The sequence below is a fragment of the Epinephelus fuscoguttatus genome, linkage group LG12, assembly GCF_011397635.1.
Source record: "Epinephelus fuscoguttatus linkage group LG12, E.fuscoguttatus.final_Chr_v1".
In the NCBI taxonomy this organism is placed as follows: domain Eukaryota; kingdom Metazoa; phylum Chordata; class Actinopteri; order Perciformes; family Serranidae; genus Epinephelus; species Epinephelus fuscoguttatus.
The window spans coordinates 25,303,259-25,325,442 of NC_064763.1; the positions used below are offsets into that span (position 1 = coordinate 25,303,259).

A 22,184-nucleotide genomic window follows, 5' to 3' on the forward strand; every position below is an offset into this window, starting at 1 on the left:
CTTGGTTGCCAATGTTGTTAATCTCAATTTTGGTTCATATTCCTGCTGAAACATGTCTGGTTGTGTTTAGAAGCTTTTACTGTTGATTTTTCAGGGTAAAAAATGCTGCTATTCTCCATTACAGTCATTCCCTCTGCTGCAATGATGGTGCAGAGACGCCAAGATACAAATACTCAGAAACGCTGACCAATCAGCGCAGAGCAGAGTGGGCTTTTTCAGAAGGGGGTTTAAGAAGACAGTCACTTAAACAGATTGTCATGGAGTGAATACAGGTGTTCCAGCTCAGACAGTGTGAAGCAAAAAGTCTTTATTAAAGACCATTAAAGCAGTGGTTCCCTACTGGTCCAGCAACGGGGTCCAGTTTTCTTATTGCAGCTTCTTACGGTCAAATATTGGCAGCTTTACACTCTCCCATGACAGTGAACTAAAACCCTTTGGCGTGAGTATGAAACAAGACATTAGATGACATAATTTTGGGGTTTGGGAGAGACAGACTGACATTTTTCAACATTTTAACACATTTTTCGATAAAATGATTAGTCGACTAATCGAAGAAATAATCGACAGATTAGTCGACAATGAAAATAATCATTAGTTGCAGCCCTAATTGTCAAGCTTGTTTGCTGCCTCTGTCAAGTAGCTGTCCATTAGTCACTCAATCTACAGCAGGATACGGCACTGTAAAATAAAAGCTCTGTGCAGGAAATTCACTGTACTTAAAAATAAAGTGTGTTTTTGACAAACTTGACACCTTTGTGAGTCACTTGCCGTCGATTCAGAATGGACCCGTGACCCACTTTTGGACTGCGACCCACCAGTTGGGAACCACTGCATAAAAACATCTATAAACATGTTCTGGCAGAAATCAAAAATATAAATATGAACCTGAAAATGAGTGTAATAGGTCTTAGAATTACACACACACACACACACACACACACACACACACACACACACACACACACACACACACACATATATTTTTTCTGTATTGAGCCGTCACCCTGTAACACCACAGACAGTCGCTGAAGTGTTTACAGTAAGTGTTGAGTGTGGAGGTTGAAACGCAGCTCCAGCTGCTGAGTGAGAGGAATATAACAATAAACTTTCACACCGAGAGGCGCATTGTTAAAAGGGTCAACACACTCTCGCCAATACTTTCCGACTGGCATTTTGCCTGCTGGAATTTCCCCACATGTGCAAAATGCATCGAGTGCTGAATGTATGTCTCACCTGTTAAAGGCTGTTACAATATATAGTTTATAAATTAAATGCAAGTGGCTGTCGTATAACAGGATTATAAAAACTAACCTGGGTGCTTCTGAGCTCTTATTTTGATCCAACAAGACAACACAGATGACACTTCCCGACAACAGCCTGTTACTATTGTTCACTGAACAGTGTTTTTCAATGACTTCAGTTGTAAGAATGTTCAGCACTCGCAGCAGTGCATGCTAATTTCAGTGATTATTTTGTTCCGGACACTTTTCTGAGTAAAAGGAATAAATAATGATATCAAAGTACGACTCAAACCTTTCACTTTCACTGATATGAATCATTTCTGCAGTTTGGTGACAGCTGCTAACCAGTAACTCAAAATCATTTTGGGAATATTCAAGGCGTCATGATGCAACCGTTTGTATTATATAACATTTGTAAAGCTACAGTATATGGGCACATAGGGAAATACACCCCTCCCATGTAGCAGTATTTATAGCCTGCTGGAGCTTTACTTCAAAGACGGGGTTTAAATATTCTAATCAAGCTACTCTATAACACTGAATCAACTTGACAGTGTTCGTAAGCTTTATGTTAAAGGGTTGTGTTTGACCCAGAAAATATATGTATTGTCTATGAGGGATAATGGCAATGCAGCTGGAGTAATTTAATTTTAAAACCAGACGCCAATTGCATGTTCTGAAGTGACCGGCCTACGAAGCATATTAACTGTTCAATCTTGCAATAAAAGGCAATTTCCCTTTATGGTCTGGTGAATGTTTCTTCCTTACAGCTCTCTTCAGTGACAGAACGCTGGAAATGCCAACCCCACTTCACCAGAAGCAAAATGTCGGAAATTATTTTTTGTTATGAGAAATCATTATGCCTCCCACAGAGATCAAACTAAATCCTACCTTCAAACACACAGCGAATGCAACCCCACATTTTCTGAAGAAACTGTAGCATTCCTTCTCGTGTTCCTCTGTTCTCAGTGCTCGACATTTATCCGCGTTGGTGTGATGCAGTGTGTGTGAGAGTGTGCATGCGCGCGTGCGTGTGTGTGTGTGGGGGGGTGTTCATGCACGAGGCTTGTTAATTGGACTCATTAGACGGAGCTGCTGCACAGCTCCTGAGAGAATCATCCTGCTTCTTCCTTCTTTTTTTGTCTGCTTTGCTTTGATGTTCTCAAAGTGATATGATCTTTACCCCGAGCGTTCCCCTCCCGTCTCACTTCTATCACCTCTGCAGTCATCCTGTGCTCCTTCTAGCTTAGCTGAACCATGAGTTGTCGCAGCAGTGAGCCCGTGACCCTGCTCTTCCTCTTTGAGATAAGTGCTGATCCACCTGACCTCTCTCTGTCCACTCCGTGTTGCGGCCATTCCCCTGCCTCATTAACTTCCTCCGTCGCCCATTTCTCTGCTCCTCAGTGAACCCCACCCTCATCTTAACATTGTGTTCCTGTTTAGTCTGCCTGCTTTCTGCCTATATGGGTGTAGTCGACATACATTCTTGGGCCTCCTTCTTACCTGTGCATCTAGTGTGTCCTTCAGTGGGCTCATATCCTGGTAAGCAGGCGCAGGAGGTTGTCGGCTGGCCCACCCACTGGCCATCTTCCCCACAGAAGAGCTTAGGTGGCCGAGGTCGAGGCCCCTGCTGGGCGGCATGCTCCACACACACGCCCTGCGCCTCTTGCACCAGAGTTCGAGGAACTGTCTCAGGGAAAGAGGAAAGAGCACTGACCAGGGGGGGACACTTTTTGAAGAACACCCTGACAGACAGCAGGGCCATGCAGGCGCCCTGAGCTTGAAAAGCCAAGTAGAAGCCCCTTTTAGACAGAGGGCCGAGTCTTAAGGTCTTCACGTTGAATTTCCTCTCCCCGCCCTTCCTCAGTAGAAAGTCCGCAGCCACTGTGTCCACCTAGGACAGGAAGAAAGAGAAAAGATCTTATGTAATGGCCCCATTCCAGCGCACAGGATTCAGTCTTAAGAGGGACCAGGCTGGCGGTTGTGCATGTTTTAGCCATTTTAGCCCATTAACTAGACATCACATATGCTTTACATTATTGAACGTTTTCCAAAGCATACCACTGTGATTTTAGAATGATTTCCTACCTTCCTGGCAGCCATTGTTTCCCATTTGTTACAGTCCTCTTTGAAGCTCAAACTTGCGGGGACTTGAAACCCGCTCGGGAGAAAGGTAATTTCATCACAGCGAACATTTCATCACTTTTATTTTTCTGTCAAAGTTACATTATTAAGTGGTAATGAAGTCGAGGAGGAGCAGACACTATTTTGAAACCTCTCTTTGGCGGCGTGTTCAGGGACACCACAACATCTGAGGTTTGACAATGAGATGCCAAAAAGCATTTCACTTGTAAGCTATGCGTTTGGAAAAATGAAAGCCAGACGATAAACAAACACACAGGTTGTGAAACAGATTGAATGCACCGAGGAGGAGAGTTTTCAAAACAGTGTACTTGTTCCCGTGAGACGATAACATAACTTGGACAAAAACTAAAAGTGATTAAATGTCGACTGTAATAAATACATAACTAAATCAACGTTGTTGTTTTTTGTCTCTGCAAGCTGATGGACTTCAAAGAAATGACTGAGAGCCAACTACGTATTGGAGGTCAATCTAAAAGCTACGGTATGCTTTGAAAAACTGGCAGCAGTCATTTTACAGTGCAATATGCACACACATCATATATACATGGAGTAAAAATTCAAAACTACCAGTGAAGTCCTGTAATAAAATGTTGTCAAGAGAACACACAATTCTCCTGATGTGTTTTCTTTTTCTTGAATGCAATAAAAGGATATTTTAGCAATTTAATGTTCTCAAATCTCAAGAGAAAATGTGAGATTTTTTTTAAAGAATGATGAAATCTGATGCAGCAGAGGCAAAAACTCTAAATAAATGTTTAGTCCCAGCAGGGATAAAACTGGATTCTACACTAACCATAATGCAATTCAATAACTTTGTTTATTGGGCCCACATTGCCTGGTAAATGCCCATGTACGTCTAAACGCTACACCTCCAGTTTATTAAGTTTATTATTTAAGACTTCCTGTTAAAAAATGTTACTTCTCAGTTTAAATCCTAACTAACATCCAGATTATCTTGGATTGAGTTTGAAACAGACATTTAAATTAGAAATAAATAATTTGTATAATTACTCAGCTGATAGAAAATTATTTAGCAACTTTTTACTGATTTAATTTTGATTGATTTCTTTCAAGCAAAAATGTCAAACATTTCATGGTTCCTGGTTGTCAAATGTGAGATTTGCTCTTTTTCCTTGTCACACATAAAAGTCAACAGAATATCTTCCTGGTCTGTTGAACAGATAAAACAAGCTAATTAAAGGCATCACTGTAGGCTCTAAAAAAAAATCTGAACAAAACTTTTAATTGATAAATGAGAACATGAATGGCATTAATGGCTGAAATGAATCATTAGTTACAGCCTTATAAATACCTCCGCCAAGTAAGGGTGTGCCATATCATCTCGTCATCTCTCACAATAATACCGGTAAAATTTTTAATTTTGTATGAAAAATTCACATTGTGATACTTGCCATATTTCCACTTGTTGACATATTGACGTCATACTGTTACTCAAGGCAAAAACAACCATGTCTGAAAGCAAAATTATTAGCGACTCCAGTGTGGTTGCAAAAAGAGGAACAGCTTCAGTAGTGTGAAATAAACTGGGGTGTCCTGAATGTTTTATGAAAACTTCTCAGACTCTTTTAACGAGTTACCGCTCAGAGGGAACTCATTCAGCGGCTCCTCTGGCAGCAGCACAGCATCTCTCCCTCTCCTCTCTCACCATGCGCACACAGTCATCAAGTGATTTTGTCATAAACCTTCAGTAATGTAAACTTAAGTGACGCTCGACAAGCAGGTTACTACTACAGTCCCGATTTTCATAAAACTTGGTTGAAGAGTTTTGCATGGGACAAGAAAGAACCCATTACGTTTCGGAGCAGATCCAAATCTTATAGTATTTTTCACCTTCATTAACACTGCGAGACAGCACATTTGGCTTTAGCGGAGGTCTGTGCTCTGAGCACCCTTCTACTTAATTATGTTTTCACATGTGTAAAATAGTTCCTCCAGAGCCAAATAACCAAACATGACATGACAACTCAAACACTCTTCATATGTAAAATATGTGGAGTAACTCTTTAATGCAGATATTCAATGTGTTAACTTGAAGTCAATAACAGATGTCTATTATTGGATTCCAATAATAATGAGCATTTGTGATTAACTGGTGGGTGTGGATGTACCTTGGTGTATGGGTTCTCCATCCAAGGCGGGTAAGAGGACGTGGCCTCGTTGGAGTCTGCCTGGTAGTAGTAGAGGTTGAAGGTCTCCTTGCAGCTGCGGTGGTGGGTGCTCCTGGATGAGCACTCCATCATGGTGAACCGCAGCTCCACGTAAACCTGAGATGCTCCTCGCCGCTGGATGTAGCCGCTGCGCAGCCAATGGCTGGATGAGCTGTCAGTCTGACATATCTGATAGGTCCTCACGCTGTTGTTCTCCTCATCTAAACCGCTTACTTCCTCCCACTGAGAGCAAAGAGGAGAACAAAGGGTTGTCAGAGGTTGCAAGTTAAAATGACATCTGACCCAGAAAACTTGTGAACATTTTTAATTCTCCTGTAAAGACTTTCACTGGAGTCTTTATGAAATTGGTCACATAAAAAGTGCTATTCATCATAGTAATGTTACGATCCTTTGTTGGCCCTCTGCTGTACTGCACCTGTCAGAGGCCCATGGGACGGATCTGGCCTGCTGTGGATTTAGATCCAGCCCAAATTTGAATCTGGGTTGTTAAATCATTCCTCCTGCTGAGCCACAGCTCAGCTAGTGGGGATACAAGTCTCACTTGTCAAACAGAGCACACTGCTGCACACAGCATCCGAGACAGACACAGATTTCACCCTTCAAACACACTTTTAGAATAAAATACAAGAATACAGAGGGGGATATCACAAATATGTATGAAGCGAAAACCCTCCACAGAAATCTACATTTGTTGGGGAGCCAAATGCAACAGAAAAAGGCTTTAATGTTCGACTTCTGAGTCAACAGCAAACATGTTCACCATCACCATGTTCCCAGGAGCGGGAAACAAGCAAGAAATTAACATACTCAGGGCAGAATTTAGCAGATTTGCTGAACTTGAGGCTCAGAAATTCAGTTATGTAAATATGTAAATCTTTAAAAATCCATTTGCAGATGATGTGTTGAGTGAGGCAGAATACTGGTCTGAATGAATTACAGTGCAGCAGAGCACTGAGAGCCAGGTTTGAATTTCTCCGAGGGGAGAATTTCCCTTTTAATCCCCAAAAAATAAATACTATGGACTTTTGGCAGCACATATTTCTGTGAACAAAATGTTGTCTATGATGAAGATGCACTAAATATCCCACAGGGCTCATCTGGATTTGACAGAAATCATATTAAAGAAATTGCTACAAATGGGGTTTTTGAAAGCAAATCAGAGAGATGTACATTTGCATACATACTGCGAGACATATGGGCCATATGTTTGCCATTCCTTTCACTTCAAAGCACAGGTCTGAGCGAGGTGAAGCAGACTACTTTCACACACACAAACTGGGTTTTATTTAGGCACATACATTCAGCCTGTGTTAATACATGTAACAGTGTTAATACACGTAAAAGGGTTAATCCCATGTTCCCGCTGTTCACATAGATTTAAGTCTGTACCTGAGGCTCAGCACACATCATCATTAAATAACATTATTTAACGGATGATTTCATTCAAATAGTTTTAAACTAGAGGTTTAGCATGAATATTAGCTTAATTTGGTGTCCTTGGAAAAGGGTAATCCTAGCCCTGTCACAATAACTACTTTTACTGGATTGTAAATTGTCATTTTTTTATTTATTTAACCGTTATTAAACCGGGAAGTCCCACTGAGATTAAAAAAGAGAGACCTGGCCAAGTTAGCAACCAATCAAAACACACTTAAAATGCAACAAACACAACATATTATACAAAAATCTACAATAAAACAACAACTATTCAAACATAGTGGCCTCTCAAGAAAAACAAGCCCATGTCTCTATTACCACATTCTTTATGATGCCCTTAATTCATCAATGAATTGAAGTGTTTCTAATTTTAGATCTTTTTGAAGATTGGTCCACGCCCATGGTGCATAGTAGGAGAATGCTGTTTTCCCCAGATGTGTTAAAACCCAGGGTACATTAAGAAATTTTGAGACCATTTTATGCCACTGATATGATGATAGTAGCATAATAATGCAAGAGGACCTTTTCAAAGAGCAGCTAAGTTTAATGTCTGAAGATTATTCAAACCCTAGGATTGGAATATGAAAAAAGAAAAAAAGAAAAATTAAAAAGGAATTACCAGAAGGTATATAACCACTATAGGAGGAGCCCAAAACCTAATTTGAAGCAAATTTGGCCAACAAAAACAAAACCAAGTGATGCCTCTTGCTACTACTAGACAAGCTTAGCACAGCTCTGGGAACCTGGTTAAATAAAGGCTAAATGAAAACACAGCAGCTACCTCCATAATCTGGCCGGTGTGGTGCAGTCAGCTCCCAGGGGTAGATGGACTGGGAGCCAAGCGGTTCACTGGTGGATTTTTGGAGTGGAGGATGAAGTTGATAGAGGGTAAAACTATAAATAACTGACTTTTTGGCTCGTTTCCTGGGGTTGGCAAGCTAACGACTATCAAGACTGGTCCTCTTCCACTCCAGAAGTGCAGCTGCAGGTTACTGGTAAGCTACACAACGTCGTCTCTTAGGTGTTTTTATTTTTTCTCATATAAGTAGGTGGGGGTGAAGAGAGAAAAAAACGGGAGAATTGCCCTGGTAGTCTCATAATGGTCAGGAAAACCCTGCTGTTTATTCTAGCATCATGTTGGTGACATTCTTATGAAAACATATACGCATATTAACACCACAGGCAATATTAAAGTCACCTAAATGATTGAGGTCATATCCATATTTAACATAATTATCGTGACAGGCCATTTTAGTATTTGCAATTGAGAAACCCGAACTTATACCTGACAGAAGTTCCCACAAATATCTCATAATCCTCTCATGCTATAAATAAATAACCATATATTAACAGACATTTTATATGTGTAATTTTGATGCAGACAGCTCATGGCATCTCCCCACTGCTGCCTGTCATTACTGACTAAATTATTGTTTTAAACTCTTTAAGTTCGTGTTGGAAAACCGGATCCAGCCATATTTCTGGCAATGTGAAGCTTTTGATGAGTGGCCTCAAATGATAATGGCTGAGCAAACTATTTAGAGACTGTCAGCCTGTCTTGCTTTGCATCTTAATCAAAAGCGCAGACGCATTTGTTGAGTATTTCTGTCCGGTTCCAGAAGTCTCTTCCTGCCAGCATCACTGTAACCATTTTCCTTCTGAGACATCAGCAAGTTGAGCAGTTTTTGGTCACTGACGCTGTTGGCAGAAATACCCTAGCAACCACTCCTCAGTTGATCAAATTACAAATATGTCTTTTTCTGGCAGCAGTATTCAAAATTGTGGGCAGCCAGTAACTTCAACTCCAAGGTTGATGGGATATATCAAAGCATCTGCTTTCAATGTACTTTGAATCCCACATTCGCTCTGGCGTTTCCTTTCTTCTGTCAGTTACCTGCCATATAAGGAGCTCTTTTATAGCCAAAGTAACAAAGGAACAGCTGGAAGCCAAAAATCCCCCAGTCACCACAAGGTCTATGTTAGTAATACAGATAACATGGCGAAGCTGGGGTTACATACCTCGGGTTTGGCATGTGAGAAGATGGTCCATTTAAGATCAGATGTCTCTGTCTTAGTGTTCATCAGGACCTCTGTGAAAAAAAAAGATCAAAAATGTAATATCACTCACAGCGGGAAATATAAAAAATGACACGTATAAGACTCATTTACATTCAGAGAAACACACAAGTGAATTCAAAATCAAAGAGAGAACATATTTCAAGTCCCAAGCTCACTGCCAAGTATCAGCCGTGGCTTACACTGGGATTACGGTAGAAGATGGAGTTTCACCAGTCAATTACATCTACAGAAAAACATTCCCACTACCCTAAAATTGTCTTGCTTCTCATGTTTGTTTCTATTCCCCCCACGTCCCTTGTGTTCCCGGCGAAGCGCCATGCCTGTGGTCACACTAAACCTCCTGAAAGGAGTCTGCCTTTGTCCGGAGAGAGTGGGGACAAGTAGCTGGAACAAGAGAACAGGCCAGACTTACACAGAGACACACTCACAGACACACAAATATAATGATTTAAGCCCTTCCAGTCACGATCTGTGATTACAATAGAATTGATTTTTTGTAATCTTTTGAGGGGCAGGCTACTGCCGCCTCGCAAACAATCCGAGCAGTTCTGCTATGATTCAGTATCCCAATAAAACCAGGGACCTGAACTGCATGCGACTCGGAGCAGAGTTAGGTTAGGGTGAAGGGACTTCTTTTCATGTGAGGACATCTTTCTCCCTCCCAGCTGTCTTGGCAGATTGTCTCTGCTGAATTGTGACTAGTATTCATACTGATGGGATGGGGTTTCTGTCACAGACTGGTTTTTAGAGCCCTACGTGTTCCCCACAGAAGCTCATCTCAAGGGTGAGGCCGTTTGGTTTTACCAATAAACAGGATTTAATGCGGCTCTCCTGTGTGCCATGATCAAGGCGAGCACTTGCATGAAAATGGATGCTGGAGGAAATGGGGGTTTCAGTGCGAGTTTATCATTGGGGTTATTAAGATGTTTTTTTGAATTAGGCTCCCACTATAAGGCTCAACAGTAAAGTCTGGCGTGCCATAACCCCACTAATGCACACTTTAATACACACTCTCCCCTCACACACACACACACACACAAAAACTTTCCCCATTTTTCTTTCATGGTTTTATTTTCACTCAATTTTGGTTTCTACATGCTTATTTAAGTATTAGTGTATTTTCTCCATCACGTTTGTGATTTTAGTTATAATGTTTCATGTGAATAATAAAATGGTTCCTGAACTGCATTTAAACCATAATTATACATTTATATTTTCTGTATTTTCACCTTTATTGGACAATTTGGCAGTCAAGTGATAGATAGGAAAGTAGCGGAGAGACAGGGATACAACATGCAACACAGGCTGGAATCAAACCTGCAACATTGCGATTATATGACATGCACTGTAAAAACTCACCTGCCAATGCGCTCCATGAAATTAAAATTTTATTAAGATAATTCCTGTATCATTCTTACATTTATTAAAAAAAAAAAAAAAAAAGATTCGAAAGATGTTTCCCTCTGAATTCTGGATAGGCCACAGTGTTGCTTTTCTCAGCTGTTAAAGACGTGTTATTTCCACCTCCTACATGCTTTAACATGCTGCTTTGTTGTACAAAACATCTGCTCTGAATTAATGTTGTCACAGTAGCAGGATTTTAAACCTTGAAACAATATAGTGTAAAAAAATGATTCTCGCTACCTCTTTTGGTAGAGGGGGAAAAGAGGAAACAAGTCCTCGGCACTAAAATGTATTTGTTTCTCTTTTCTTTTAAACAACCTGCACACAGTGCTGGTACAGAAAAAGTCACTAAACACAGACCAACACATGTGTAGGACATTAAACTTAGGTCAGGGGTCAGCGACCTTTATTATCAAAGGAGACATAAGCCTCGTAATAAGTAACACAGCCCTTTAAGCCAAGCTTACCAACGTTACCAGTAAGTCTAAATGAGCATTCATTAATATGTTTTAGCACAAGGTGGCTGTTCTGCAGTAGGCTCTTTATGATTATTTGGTACTTTAACTTTGCAGCATTGCGGCTGAAAGCAAACAAATTTATTCATGCACTATCAAATTCTGCATTTTCCCATTTGGAGTCCACAGCTAGCCCAACTAGGAAGACTCAAGACTACTGTAGCCATCTCCAGTGATGAGCCACAGGTTGTCTATGCCTGACTTGGCTGGAAATCTGACTGTAGGTCTGTTTTTTTTAATAGCTTTAGCAATTCTGATACTATCAAATATTTGATTAATGGTGACTGCGTCCTTTAAAACATGTGGTATCAATAAAGTGTCTAAGTACCTATCATTTTGACAACCTTACTCCCTATACATGCCTGCAAAAATCAAGTGTCTGATTTTATACACAGATTTGGTGACTCCTTCTATATTAATCCACATGTGGAGGTTAGACTGTCCTGTTCTTCTAGTGGTTAAATAATCCAGTTCCAGTTTTCTTAATGGAAGAATTTCCTGATTTCCCATTCTTAAAAATCTTTTGGTGTTGAGTGGTTGGCTGATGGAAACTAACAGACATCACCATTAATCAATAATGGACATTTATCAGTAATATAACTGATAATTTCATCAATGGTAATTAAAAAAAACATAAGTTGCAAATGTCTCCATCTAATGTATTTCATCATTAACCCTTCCATAGTTCTAAGACTACCATTGCCACTGTAGGAAAGTAAAATTCATCCTTTGAGTGTTAACTTCATATCATCGCCCAAGTTTCTTTTATTGTCTCTTCAATAGCTGCTAATGACTTCCTGTGGAACACTGTGTACACGAGAAAAGGAAAAACGCTTGCAATGATTGCAAAAACGCTTCACATAGAACGCTGTGAAGATATGAAGGTTGCTGGGGACTCCTTGTGCTCTATGAAAATATTTAAACAGCAACACTTGTAGTATTTTACAAAAATAACTCCGACGCCTACAGTTACTAATCTCTGTGATCCCGTGTAAAGTGAGAGACAATCACATTTACCACTTACCAACCCACATCCCAATGAAATACACACGAAGGCACAATGAATTCTCTGAGATAAAGCAGGGTCTGACTCACACTTCCTACTGAGACAAATGTGGCAGCTGACGCCATTGTTTAACCCCAATGAACACTACAAGATCAGATAGTGCGGACAAGATCAGCCTGTTCAGGATGGACTGCTTAAACTGTCCTTCAACACTTCAAACTGAGGAGAGGGATGTTTGGATATTTTAAGCATACAGTTTACAGTAAATCAGTTAACTGTGATTGATTATGGTGATAATGTTTATATTTTCCCACGTTTTTTTTAATGAATTATCCTACACAGTCTACCAGGAAGTCCCAGTTCTATAAAAATATAATGCTCCACTGCTTTTACTCCTATAAATAAAACAAAAAGCTGTTAAAGTGCAACACAAGCACATTTTAATACAAAATGATTAACATTAAAAACAAGTGGAAAACATCCAGTGTCACCTATAAATATCTCACTCTTCATATCCTCGTTTTTTCATAATGATTTCAGTGATCACTCGATCACGCCCACCACTGCTCACATCTTAGCTCCAGCTAATTTAATACATTTCCTCAGTTAACAACCCACTCACACACACACAAACTAGTGCACACACACAGAGCATTCATCCCCTTCTCGACCCCACTCTTGCCGCTGCGCAGCCAAATTATTTAAATCTTTCTTATTGTATTCCACCTCGGTGTCATTTTCTCGTTCCCATCATCTGGGCGACCTGTCTGCTGCACTGCACATGAAAGCAATGACTTGACATCACTTATCAGGGTTGCATATGCAGCAGGTTCATCGTGACATCACACCGAGAGGCAAATGTGACTGTAATGAATTACTTATTACCCTCTCTCTTTTACAACCTAATCACTTTAAGTTCTGTCTGTGCAAACTCCTCGTAAAGAAACACAAACGTATGCTGCATTTGCACTGCATGATACGGCTCGTTTTAATGCGACTTATGTTTGGTGCCAAGTCCTTCGCTCTGTTGTGTTTGCTATTGCATATAGTACACCCTCAGTGCAGGTGGGAGTCTCAGTGGATTGCTATAGCCACACCACATAAAACAGCTGTGACATCATAGGAGTTGCACCAATTAATCAACTAATGACTTAACTGCCAACAAAATTGATAATTTATTCATCAGTTTGACTAATTTAAGTCAGAATTCTCGGATTTCAGCTTTTTAAATATGACTTTTTTCGGTTTCTTTACTCCTTCTCAAGAGTAAACTGAATATCTTTGGGTTTTGGGAAACACTGATAAATATTTTTCATTATTTTCTGATCATTTATAAACCAAACAACTAATCAATTAATAGAGAAGATAATTGAAACTAATCGTTAGTTGCAGCCAAGACATCATCTTCCACACAACAAACACTGACTCCTTTCATCTGCAACCAAACAGAGGAATGTCTGCACTTTGTTAATTGTATGGCACAGTTTTGCAGGCTGCCATTTTAAAAATCTGAATAAAAATGTGGTCACCAATGATGGTAGTTTGGCTATTTAAAAATGGCGGGTGTTGCTGACAAATCTGATCAATCAGTGGTCTGCAGTGTTTAAACTCTACCTTTAAATGTTGACTAGGGTGGCACCAAAAAAAGTATCACGTACTATTCACAACTTATGCTAATGTAAAACAAAAAAAGAGTGAGTCAAGTTGTGTGGAGCCGTGCTGTACCATGCGGTGAAAATGCAGCACTACATGCCTCTCACTCTCTTCCACTTCAAAACCACAGAGGCCCACTGGCTTTCTAACAACAATCTGAGGCGATAAAGAGGCAGAAAGGAAAGTCTGCAGAGAGACGAAGCAGAGAGGTGGATGAGGAGGATAATTGGATGACAAAGTTCAGGCCGGTGCTTTCCCCGCATTTACTCTACCTCGAGTTCACTCCAGCATAATTTAAAAACACCTTCATAACACTCAGGCTGCCCCGTCTCCACCTATCACACACACACACCTGCTTCTGTTTCATATGCTGATTTTTGATTTTATTTTGGAGGGGTGGAAAAGAAACACCCACCCCCCAGGCATGATAATCACTGTTTATCGCTGCTCTATCATTAAGGTTTATGAGACAGGATGTGTGAGCATGAGTGTTTGGATGAGATGGTGAGCGCTTCTATTATGTGCATGCACGGCCTTGCCTTTCACTGAAGTAGGTTCAGACTTAAGCCCTGTCAGAGGAAGCTGGCGTTTCCCCTACATTCTTACAACAGCGGCGGCCACCCACTGCCGGAAAATTGCCCCAAGTGTACGGAGAAATGTAAGAACAATGAAAATCGTCATCCGGCCATATTTAACACCCAAAACAAACAACTGTACAGTAATTACAGTACAATCGTCCACATTAGGAGACACTGAAGAAGTCTAAACTGATACTGGTGCTGGCAAGACGGCTCGGACTCAGCCTTGAAATCACACTTGTGAAGAAAAATACATAAATTAATACACATGATAAGACTTTTTTTCCCATTTAAAAGACAAAAACAGGCAGATCTGAGGTGGATATCAGGATTAGGATGCTTCAGTTTTTATTTCTAATCATGAAACCTTGTCAAAGAGGCAAGGGGAAGGTATTCTGTATGAAAGGCAGACAACAATAGAGTGTGTTGTACACCGTTTTCTTTTGAAATGTAAAACCTGACCCTGTGTTTTTCCACAAAGGGGGACTATATGGCAAATATTACACCCTCATTTTCTATACAGCTGTCTCCAGGCTTTAGACGACCAACCTCAAATTCGAGAGCTGGACGCATTTGCACTGAATCCCGTTGTTCCCTTCTGTGTTAATTTCTTTCCCGCGCGCCCTTTTCCCTCCCTATTTTACACTTTCTCCGTGGCTCTGGAGTGTGATAGGAAAATTACAGGCCTATGAACATTTGCCCTGCTTCAGCTACAATTAGACCTCATTTTAATTAAAGAAACAGAGTGCCAATTACCCTCATACACCTAGAGAAATGGAGACAGAGGGGAAGCACGGGGATAATGAAAAGGGGGACTGTAGGAAGGGGGAAGAGATGTTAGGATTTACAGATGGCAAAAACTAGATGGGCTTATCAGTGTGTTTGCCAATATTACAGATAAATTCATGAAGCTACTTGCTTTCAATGTCATCTTTCAACCTCTATTTTTTTTTGACTGCTAACATGAAGCCACGACAGGTCAATAACTTAGTGTCACAATGTGTTTCTGTACACTCATTTAATTATACAAAACTAAAATAGGTTATGAATTCCTCAGCAAACAAATCTCATCTGCGTGCATACCATTTGTTTAGTATGGGACTTAAAGCTGCTCCCCTTCATGCTCCATATGTCATCTCTTGATATGAGAGTTATTGTCCTCCAGGTATAACTCAGAACCTTGTGTGTTTCAGGGGGGGAAAACTGCTTGCACATGTGTTGAAATTTCCAAAGCCAAACCCTGAAATCAGACATGCTTATGGGATGTTCTCGTGCCTCAGGCAATTTAATACCTACATGTTTCGCATTTTAAATCACAAGAATAGTTACACATGTTGGGAAATACGCTTATTCGCTTACTCACTGTGGATGAGAATACCACTCTCATGTCTGTACACTTGGCTTAGCTTACTTTAGAGTCTTTTCCAGTCTTTGTGCTAAGCTAAGCTAACAAGGTAGCCTCATATTCATCATACAGACATGAGAGTAGTAATCTGCAGTTTCCAAAATTAACTTTTTGACTCACAAATGCACTGAAAAATGAAAAAATCCTACAGCAAATCATGTTTTTTCACCATCCAAAATAATAAAATGCCTTTTCGTGTTGCATATACACTGGTTTCAGTACATTTCATTAAGGTAATAAGGCATTGTGTTGAATACAGAGCTAAAGAAGAGACCAGAGCAAAATCTGAAGCAATATTACTTTAATATATGGCTATTGATCGATGGTTAATCAATTCAAGGCTGAATGCAACCAAAGAAGTCTTGTCGAAATTCCAGTGAAGTCTTTGCTGCTAAATGTACTTAAGGATCAAATATTAAAGTGAATTTTTATACCTCCTCATCAGAATCTTTACTCTCTACTGCAGACACCCTCTTCTTTGCAGACTGGCGGCAAGTGATAGTTTAGCAGGTCAGCTGATGTCCCATATGGTAAGCAGTGCCACAGAACTAGGAGCGCTTGAGATTGTCTGTTTCACGGTAGACATGCTGTTTAGACAGTCGTAAAACACATCTGCTAGTGGGTGTGTGTGTGTCCATGTGTGTGTTTGTGACAGCCCCTATACTCTGACACTCACAAGCCCTGTATACACAGAGATTGCCCTATAGGGCCACTAGAAAGTCCGTCAGCATCTCTGTATAAAGCGGCTGATCTTGTCCTCTGCTTGGAGGGTGAGAAGCTCCCAGACGTCTTTGTTTTCCCAATCTGCGGATATGTTCGACTCCTATTCTTCTTTTTTGAGTTAGCTGCTAACTGCTATCATGTCCTACAGTGGGTCGCACGCATAACATGTAGTCAAAACGTCACACTTGTGCCGTCCATGGTTCCACCCTGCCGGCTGTCTCGTTTATACAGACATTAGTTGGGTTTCCATCCACCTATTTTTATTCGCAATTTTAACAATTGCAAAAAAAAAAAAAACTTGAATGGTAATGCCGAAATATCACAAAAAAGTTTTTACACTAGGAGGGGGTGGAAAAGTCAGCGTATCGATATTAGGAAAATGCAACTTTCGGCAATGCAAACAGATTTAGCAAATAAACGATGATGTAGGCTACCGGATCCTACTTCTACCTCACTTCCACTCCACGAGTCCACAGTCAAAAAACGGCGGCAGAGGAAGGGAGCATGAGATATGTCTGGAGTGACAACGAAACTGAATGTTTCCTTCAATTACTAACAGTAGTAGTGCCGGTAGTTGTTTACATCAGTTTTGGACATGAGACGCTCTCAATGACGTCATCTCACGGTGCCCTCTTCTTCTATGGGTGTTCCTTTGCATTTTCATTTTTCACGAGAAGCGCCACTTATTACTCGACCTGTTGACTCCCAATACTCGCAAAACAATAATGAATGGAAACGTGCATAAATTTGCATTTTCTTTTGCAAATTTTCACAAAATTCACTTAAAATTTGCGATACATTTGGATGGACACCCAGTTATTGTTTCAGCACAATTACTACCTTCGTTCTCGGTTCAGAGGCGAGACAACTCTGTCCCCCCATTTCACAATTTTACCTTTTATGCAGAATGGCGGTGCGACATTATGGCATTAAAATTCCTGCCTCTGTAAAAGGGGCTACAAACAGCAGGGTAGCAGCAGAGGTAGCAGCAGAGGAGCACGCCCCTAAATGACAAGAAATTGAGGTAGTGACACTCAGCATAATTTTTGCTGCATGACTAATTTGGTGCAGACACTTAACCCCTGGAATTTACTCAGCAAACAAAAAATGTACTTAGACCATGGTTTTCTCTAACTTGGCTAAAGGCCATAAAGGGAATTTCCCAAAATGCTGAACTGAACTTTTCCTTGGAAAATCCTTCATTTGGGTCGTTTTTCTCTTCACATTAACACGAGCAGATGTTTCCAAGGGAGGCCAAAACGTGGGTAACTAACAATAGGTAAAATTAATGAGGTTGCCTGTATTAACATTAGTTTGATGGATTACAGCTGCTACAACAAAAAGTCAGTGAAGTTTGTTTTGTTTGTTGCAGTATTCAAATAATGCCTTCCTAGAAGATTATCACGTTCATTATATGACAGGAGCAATTGTCCTCCAGGTATTATTGAGCACGTTAAAGAGAATATCGCAGGTTAATCTTTGAAAATGCTAATTTTGGACGTCCTTGGCACTCATGTTATCTACCACAGTGCACACGAAGAATGCAAATGAAAAAATGATTTTCCTTCACTAGCTTCCCAGCATTGGGTTTTTTTTTTTGTGTAGAGCAGGTTAGTGTGTGCACATGAACATAACAACTTCAGCACTGAATATGTCTGTTTTTGTGTCTCTGACAGAGTTGTGTCTACTGAGATTAGACTTCAGCTTCCTGTAGTTCCTGTCCCCTTCCTGTCTCCTGGTCTGGTGGGGGGAGACAGCCGCCAACATCACTCACGTGCACAGCAACTGGGCAGGACACTCTTTAACCCCTCGTCTACTGTATAACAAAAGCCTCCTGCAGCACGTGCTGATGAGCTCAGCTACTTTAAGTGTGTGTCATGGCGTAGTGAGATAAAAGGTGGGAAAGTGAGATGAAGAGAGGGTGTTAATGTTTAACACTTTTTTCCTGTCTTGTCAGTAGCAACGAATATCAATACATGTTGTGGTTGATCTCTGTCTCAGGACAGGATATGACCTAGTTAGGGAGAGAGCTTCATCCTGGACAGAAACCAAAGATGCTACACTGCTGTGGATGAAACTGACTGACCCAAAGGAATGAGGATTAAGCACAGGTCTACAATACTTGACCTCTGAATGTTTTGGCTTAAGTTTACACTGTCATCACAGATTCACTGGAGTGAATCATTCCCAGTTAAAGCTGTGTTTTTCCCATTCAAGCCTGTTTCACACATGCACAACAAACCTGTAATTATCGAGACATTACCCAGAGGAGGCGTATGTGAGAATGCAAATGTCCGAATCAGTTGGATTGGACATTTAACGGACATTACCCTGCCAGTTCCCTAGTACAAAGTTCATGTGATGTCCGCTTCAGTCCATGTGTGTATACAGCAGGTACTAGTCCTGAAAAATCACAGTGACTGAGTGGGCATGCTGATGACGTTTCTATCATGCTGCTAGTGCAAAACCGATAGAAAACAAATATCTGAGGGTGAATAAGTGGGGTCATCTACATGAAGACGGCAACTGTAATGTCTAACTCAAGGGTCGGCAACCTTTACAACTAAAAGAGCCATTATTGGCCGAAAAAAGGATCTGTCTGGAGCCGCAAAGCATACTTGAATAAAGCTAACAGCCTATTAAGTCTAAATTAGCCCATCAACATTACAAATAGGTCTAAATCAGGATTCATTAATGTGATTTACTACAAAGTAGCTTCTCTGCAGTTGGCTATTTATAATTATTTACTACTTAAACTTTGCAGCGTTGGTGGTGAAAGCAAATAAATCTGTCCACACATTATTAAATCCCCTATCTTCCTCCAAGAATTTTCCTTTTTTGGATGTGGAATCCATTGATCGCTTTGCTAGAGAGACTCTAGGCTCGCCACCGCTACTGAAGCTCTGCAAAATTTAGAGGAAAAGGCAAAAGGTCGTAGACGTATGGTGCACAAAATACTTAATGAGATGGTAAAACATTTTTTAATTTGATACAGGCAACATGATACAGGCAACTCATCAATTTCCAGATAATTTTATGTCAAAGCCACAGGAAGCCACTGGAGAGGGTGGCTCCGGGGCCACAGGTTGCCAACCCCTGGTCTAAGGTAAGGGCCGAAGCCGAAATTCTCAGAAAAAGAAAATCAAGGAACGGCAAGGGACTCTGTTGTTTATGACCAAATAACGAACCAGCTACATGTAATCCGCACCATGTCCTGCCTCCTGGCCACTCCCCAGGTGCCACCCCTTGCCTAAAACAATAGGTATTTTCAGTAGTTGAGAATGCTTCTGACTCATACAACCTCCTGATGTGTGCTATACCTGTAAAATAAAAAACTTCCAACAATGTCCAGCCTTGATTCTCTCGACATTGTCCCGTGTACATATGAGAAAATAGCTTCAGAGTTATTAATCAATTCACTACAACAATAAAGCTGTTTTCATATCTATTTGTTTTTCAGCCAAACAAACATTTTAAACCCTGGGCAAATCACTTTTTCTAATTGTAGCCTAGTGTTAAATATTAATACATCTGTGTATCACAACTAGGGCTGTCCAGAATACTATTTTTTGGGCTCCAGAGCTTCCAAGCAGTCAACAACAAATAATCAAATCCCAATATTGAAGACTGAATATCTCACCAACAAATGCAAACTTTAATAGTCAAATATAAATAATAATAATAATAATAAAGAGAGGAAGGTATTTGATGAAAAGCTTATCTTTGGTGTTGGAACACAAAACAAATGTTGATTAATAGAGGCATCCAAAGGTATGTCTATAATTCATTTCCATTCCCTTTTACTTAAATGTGTTAAAGCGGAGGCAAAAACTGTTGCATTATTCACGGCGCACAAGTTCACAGTGAATATTTACTTTAATCACAATGTTAAAAAAGAAGAAGATTTGACCCTCACATAAAATGCGAGGTTAAGGTTAAGAGAATACGAGACACTGACTTGATTCTGTGCCTTTTTATATCACTGCCTACGAGTAATGAGTTCTGACCCGCCGTGTCAACTGCTGAACAGCACTTGTGCATCTTGGACTCAAACAGCCTTTCTTCCTCAGACAAACAAAATCCACATAGCTGTGAGGCCAAAGATACTCCCAGAGAGACTGCACCACATGAAATATGAACATAATCTACAGAGAGGTGACGTCTAAGACTTTTTAACAATACATTAGACTGTTATTATTGAAAGTGTTTGCTGTTGGACGTGTGCACAACAGGAACTGACTAATAAGAAGTGAAAGTAATAGATTCAAACATTTAATTCACAACAGGAAGGAAGGAAGGATAAACCGTTATTTCTTTTTTTCTGGTTAAATCGTTAATCATTCGGAATTCAGTTTCTAAGTTGACACATTTAAGAACTCCGGGCTTTAAACACATAATTCGCTGTGCTACTCTCATACAGTGTGATTGATTAAATTGCCTTGCTTTACAGCATATTTCAGCTATTTTGGAATATTGATCTGCCACTGAGTGAATTCACCTCCCGCTACTTCCAATTATGGGCACCACTTTCTCAATCCCTCTTCAAAAATAACCCGGCTCTGTGAAAAACTGAAAGGCTTCTTGAGAACATTGTTGCAGGCTACACCAACTCCCTGGTGGCTTCCTGATACAGAATCCTATAAGAGGAGGAATGAATTACAAAGGAAAAGTTAAAAAGGCTTTTTTTTTTTATCAGCTCAGTATATTTTGGGAGGGTACACTGCACTTTCTAAAACCTCTGCATTTCCACAAGCCATGCTGTCTTTAAATAAAGAATACTATAAGGTAAAAGGAGACAACATTTAAGATGATGGCTAAATAAAAAAGACCAACGCAGTGCCCGTCCCAAACATGCCTCTGCGGAACAGGCCGATTGCTTGGCCAGTGATATGACTGCTTGCAGCTTTCTCAACAACCGCTCATACAAACACAAGTTTTAAGCTCTTCTTCTGCCACTGCCAATACCAACATTCCCAGTTAGAGAATGGGTGAAAAGTAAAGCAAGACAGTGTTTGCTTGGGGCCCCCAAATCACTTAATCCGCCCTTGAAAAACACACTCAAGTTGCGGCTACTCGCGGTCAGCAACACTAATGGAGGTATGAATTTCCAAATAGGCGTATCAGTCGCATGCTTTGACATTCACAGTTATAAAGTACATCATGAATTTAATTAGCCAAAGTAATTTGCGGCAGGCAACGTTGCTGTTACTGTAGATGATCTGCTTGTGCTCGTTGACTCCAGGGAGGTGAAGAAGAGTTTGGTTGAAACGTCAGTATATCCAGCATCCAGCACATGTCCAAATTGTAGGGCTGTCCCCGACTAAGTATTTTCCTAGCCAAGTTGCATAGGAAAGAAGCAAGCACTCTCAAAAATAAATCCACTCAACAGGTGCACGGCCAAAAGCAGCAGAAAAAAGAAAAGAAGCCAGCACTCACGAATGTCCTTTTGGTAAATTTAATAAACCAACTTGGGTGGCGTTACCAGAAACACAGATGTTTCGACAGAAAGTCTTCTTCAGTGTGTCACACACTAAAGAAGACTTTCTGTCGAAACGTCTGTGTCTGTGTAACGCTTCAGTGTGTCACACACTGAAGAAGACTTTCTGTCGAAACGTCTGTGTTTCTGGTAACGCCACCCAAGTTGGTTTATTAAATTTACCAAAAGGACATTCGTGAGTGCTGGCTTCTTTTCTTTTTTCTTTTTTCCTAGCCAAGTTGGCCACATGTTTACAATGTTTAATTATTAAATTATATATTTTTGACGGGGCAACACAATGGTTTGATTTCAAGGTGTGAGGGAGAATAGTAT

General features: G+C 40.4%; 1 protein-coding gene across 1 annotated transcript in view; it reads right to left on the reverse strand.

Moving 5' to 3' along the window:
• Positions 1-22,184, reverse strand: part of ephb4a (eph receptor B4a) — a 48,807-nt gene that overhangs the window by 14,259 nt on the left and 12,364 nt on the right. The window contains exons 2-4 of the mRNA XM_049592024.1: positions 9,032-9,102; positions 5,516-5,797; positions 2,745-3,135 (exon numbers count right to left, since the gene is read on the reverse strand). Coding sequence (XP_049447981.1) covers positions 2,745-3,135; positions 5,516-5,797; positions 9,032-9,102 — 744 coding nt within the window. The remainder of the gene's footprint in view (positions 1-2,744; positions 3,136-5,515; positions 5,798-9,031; positions 9,103-22,184) is intronic.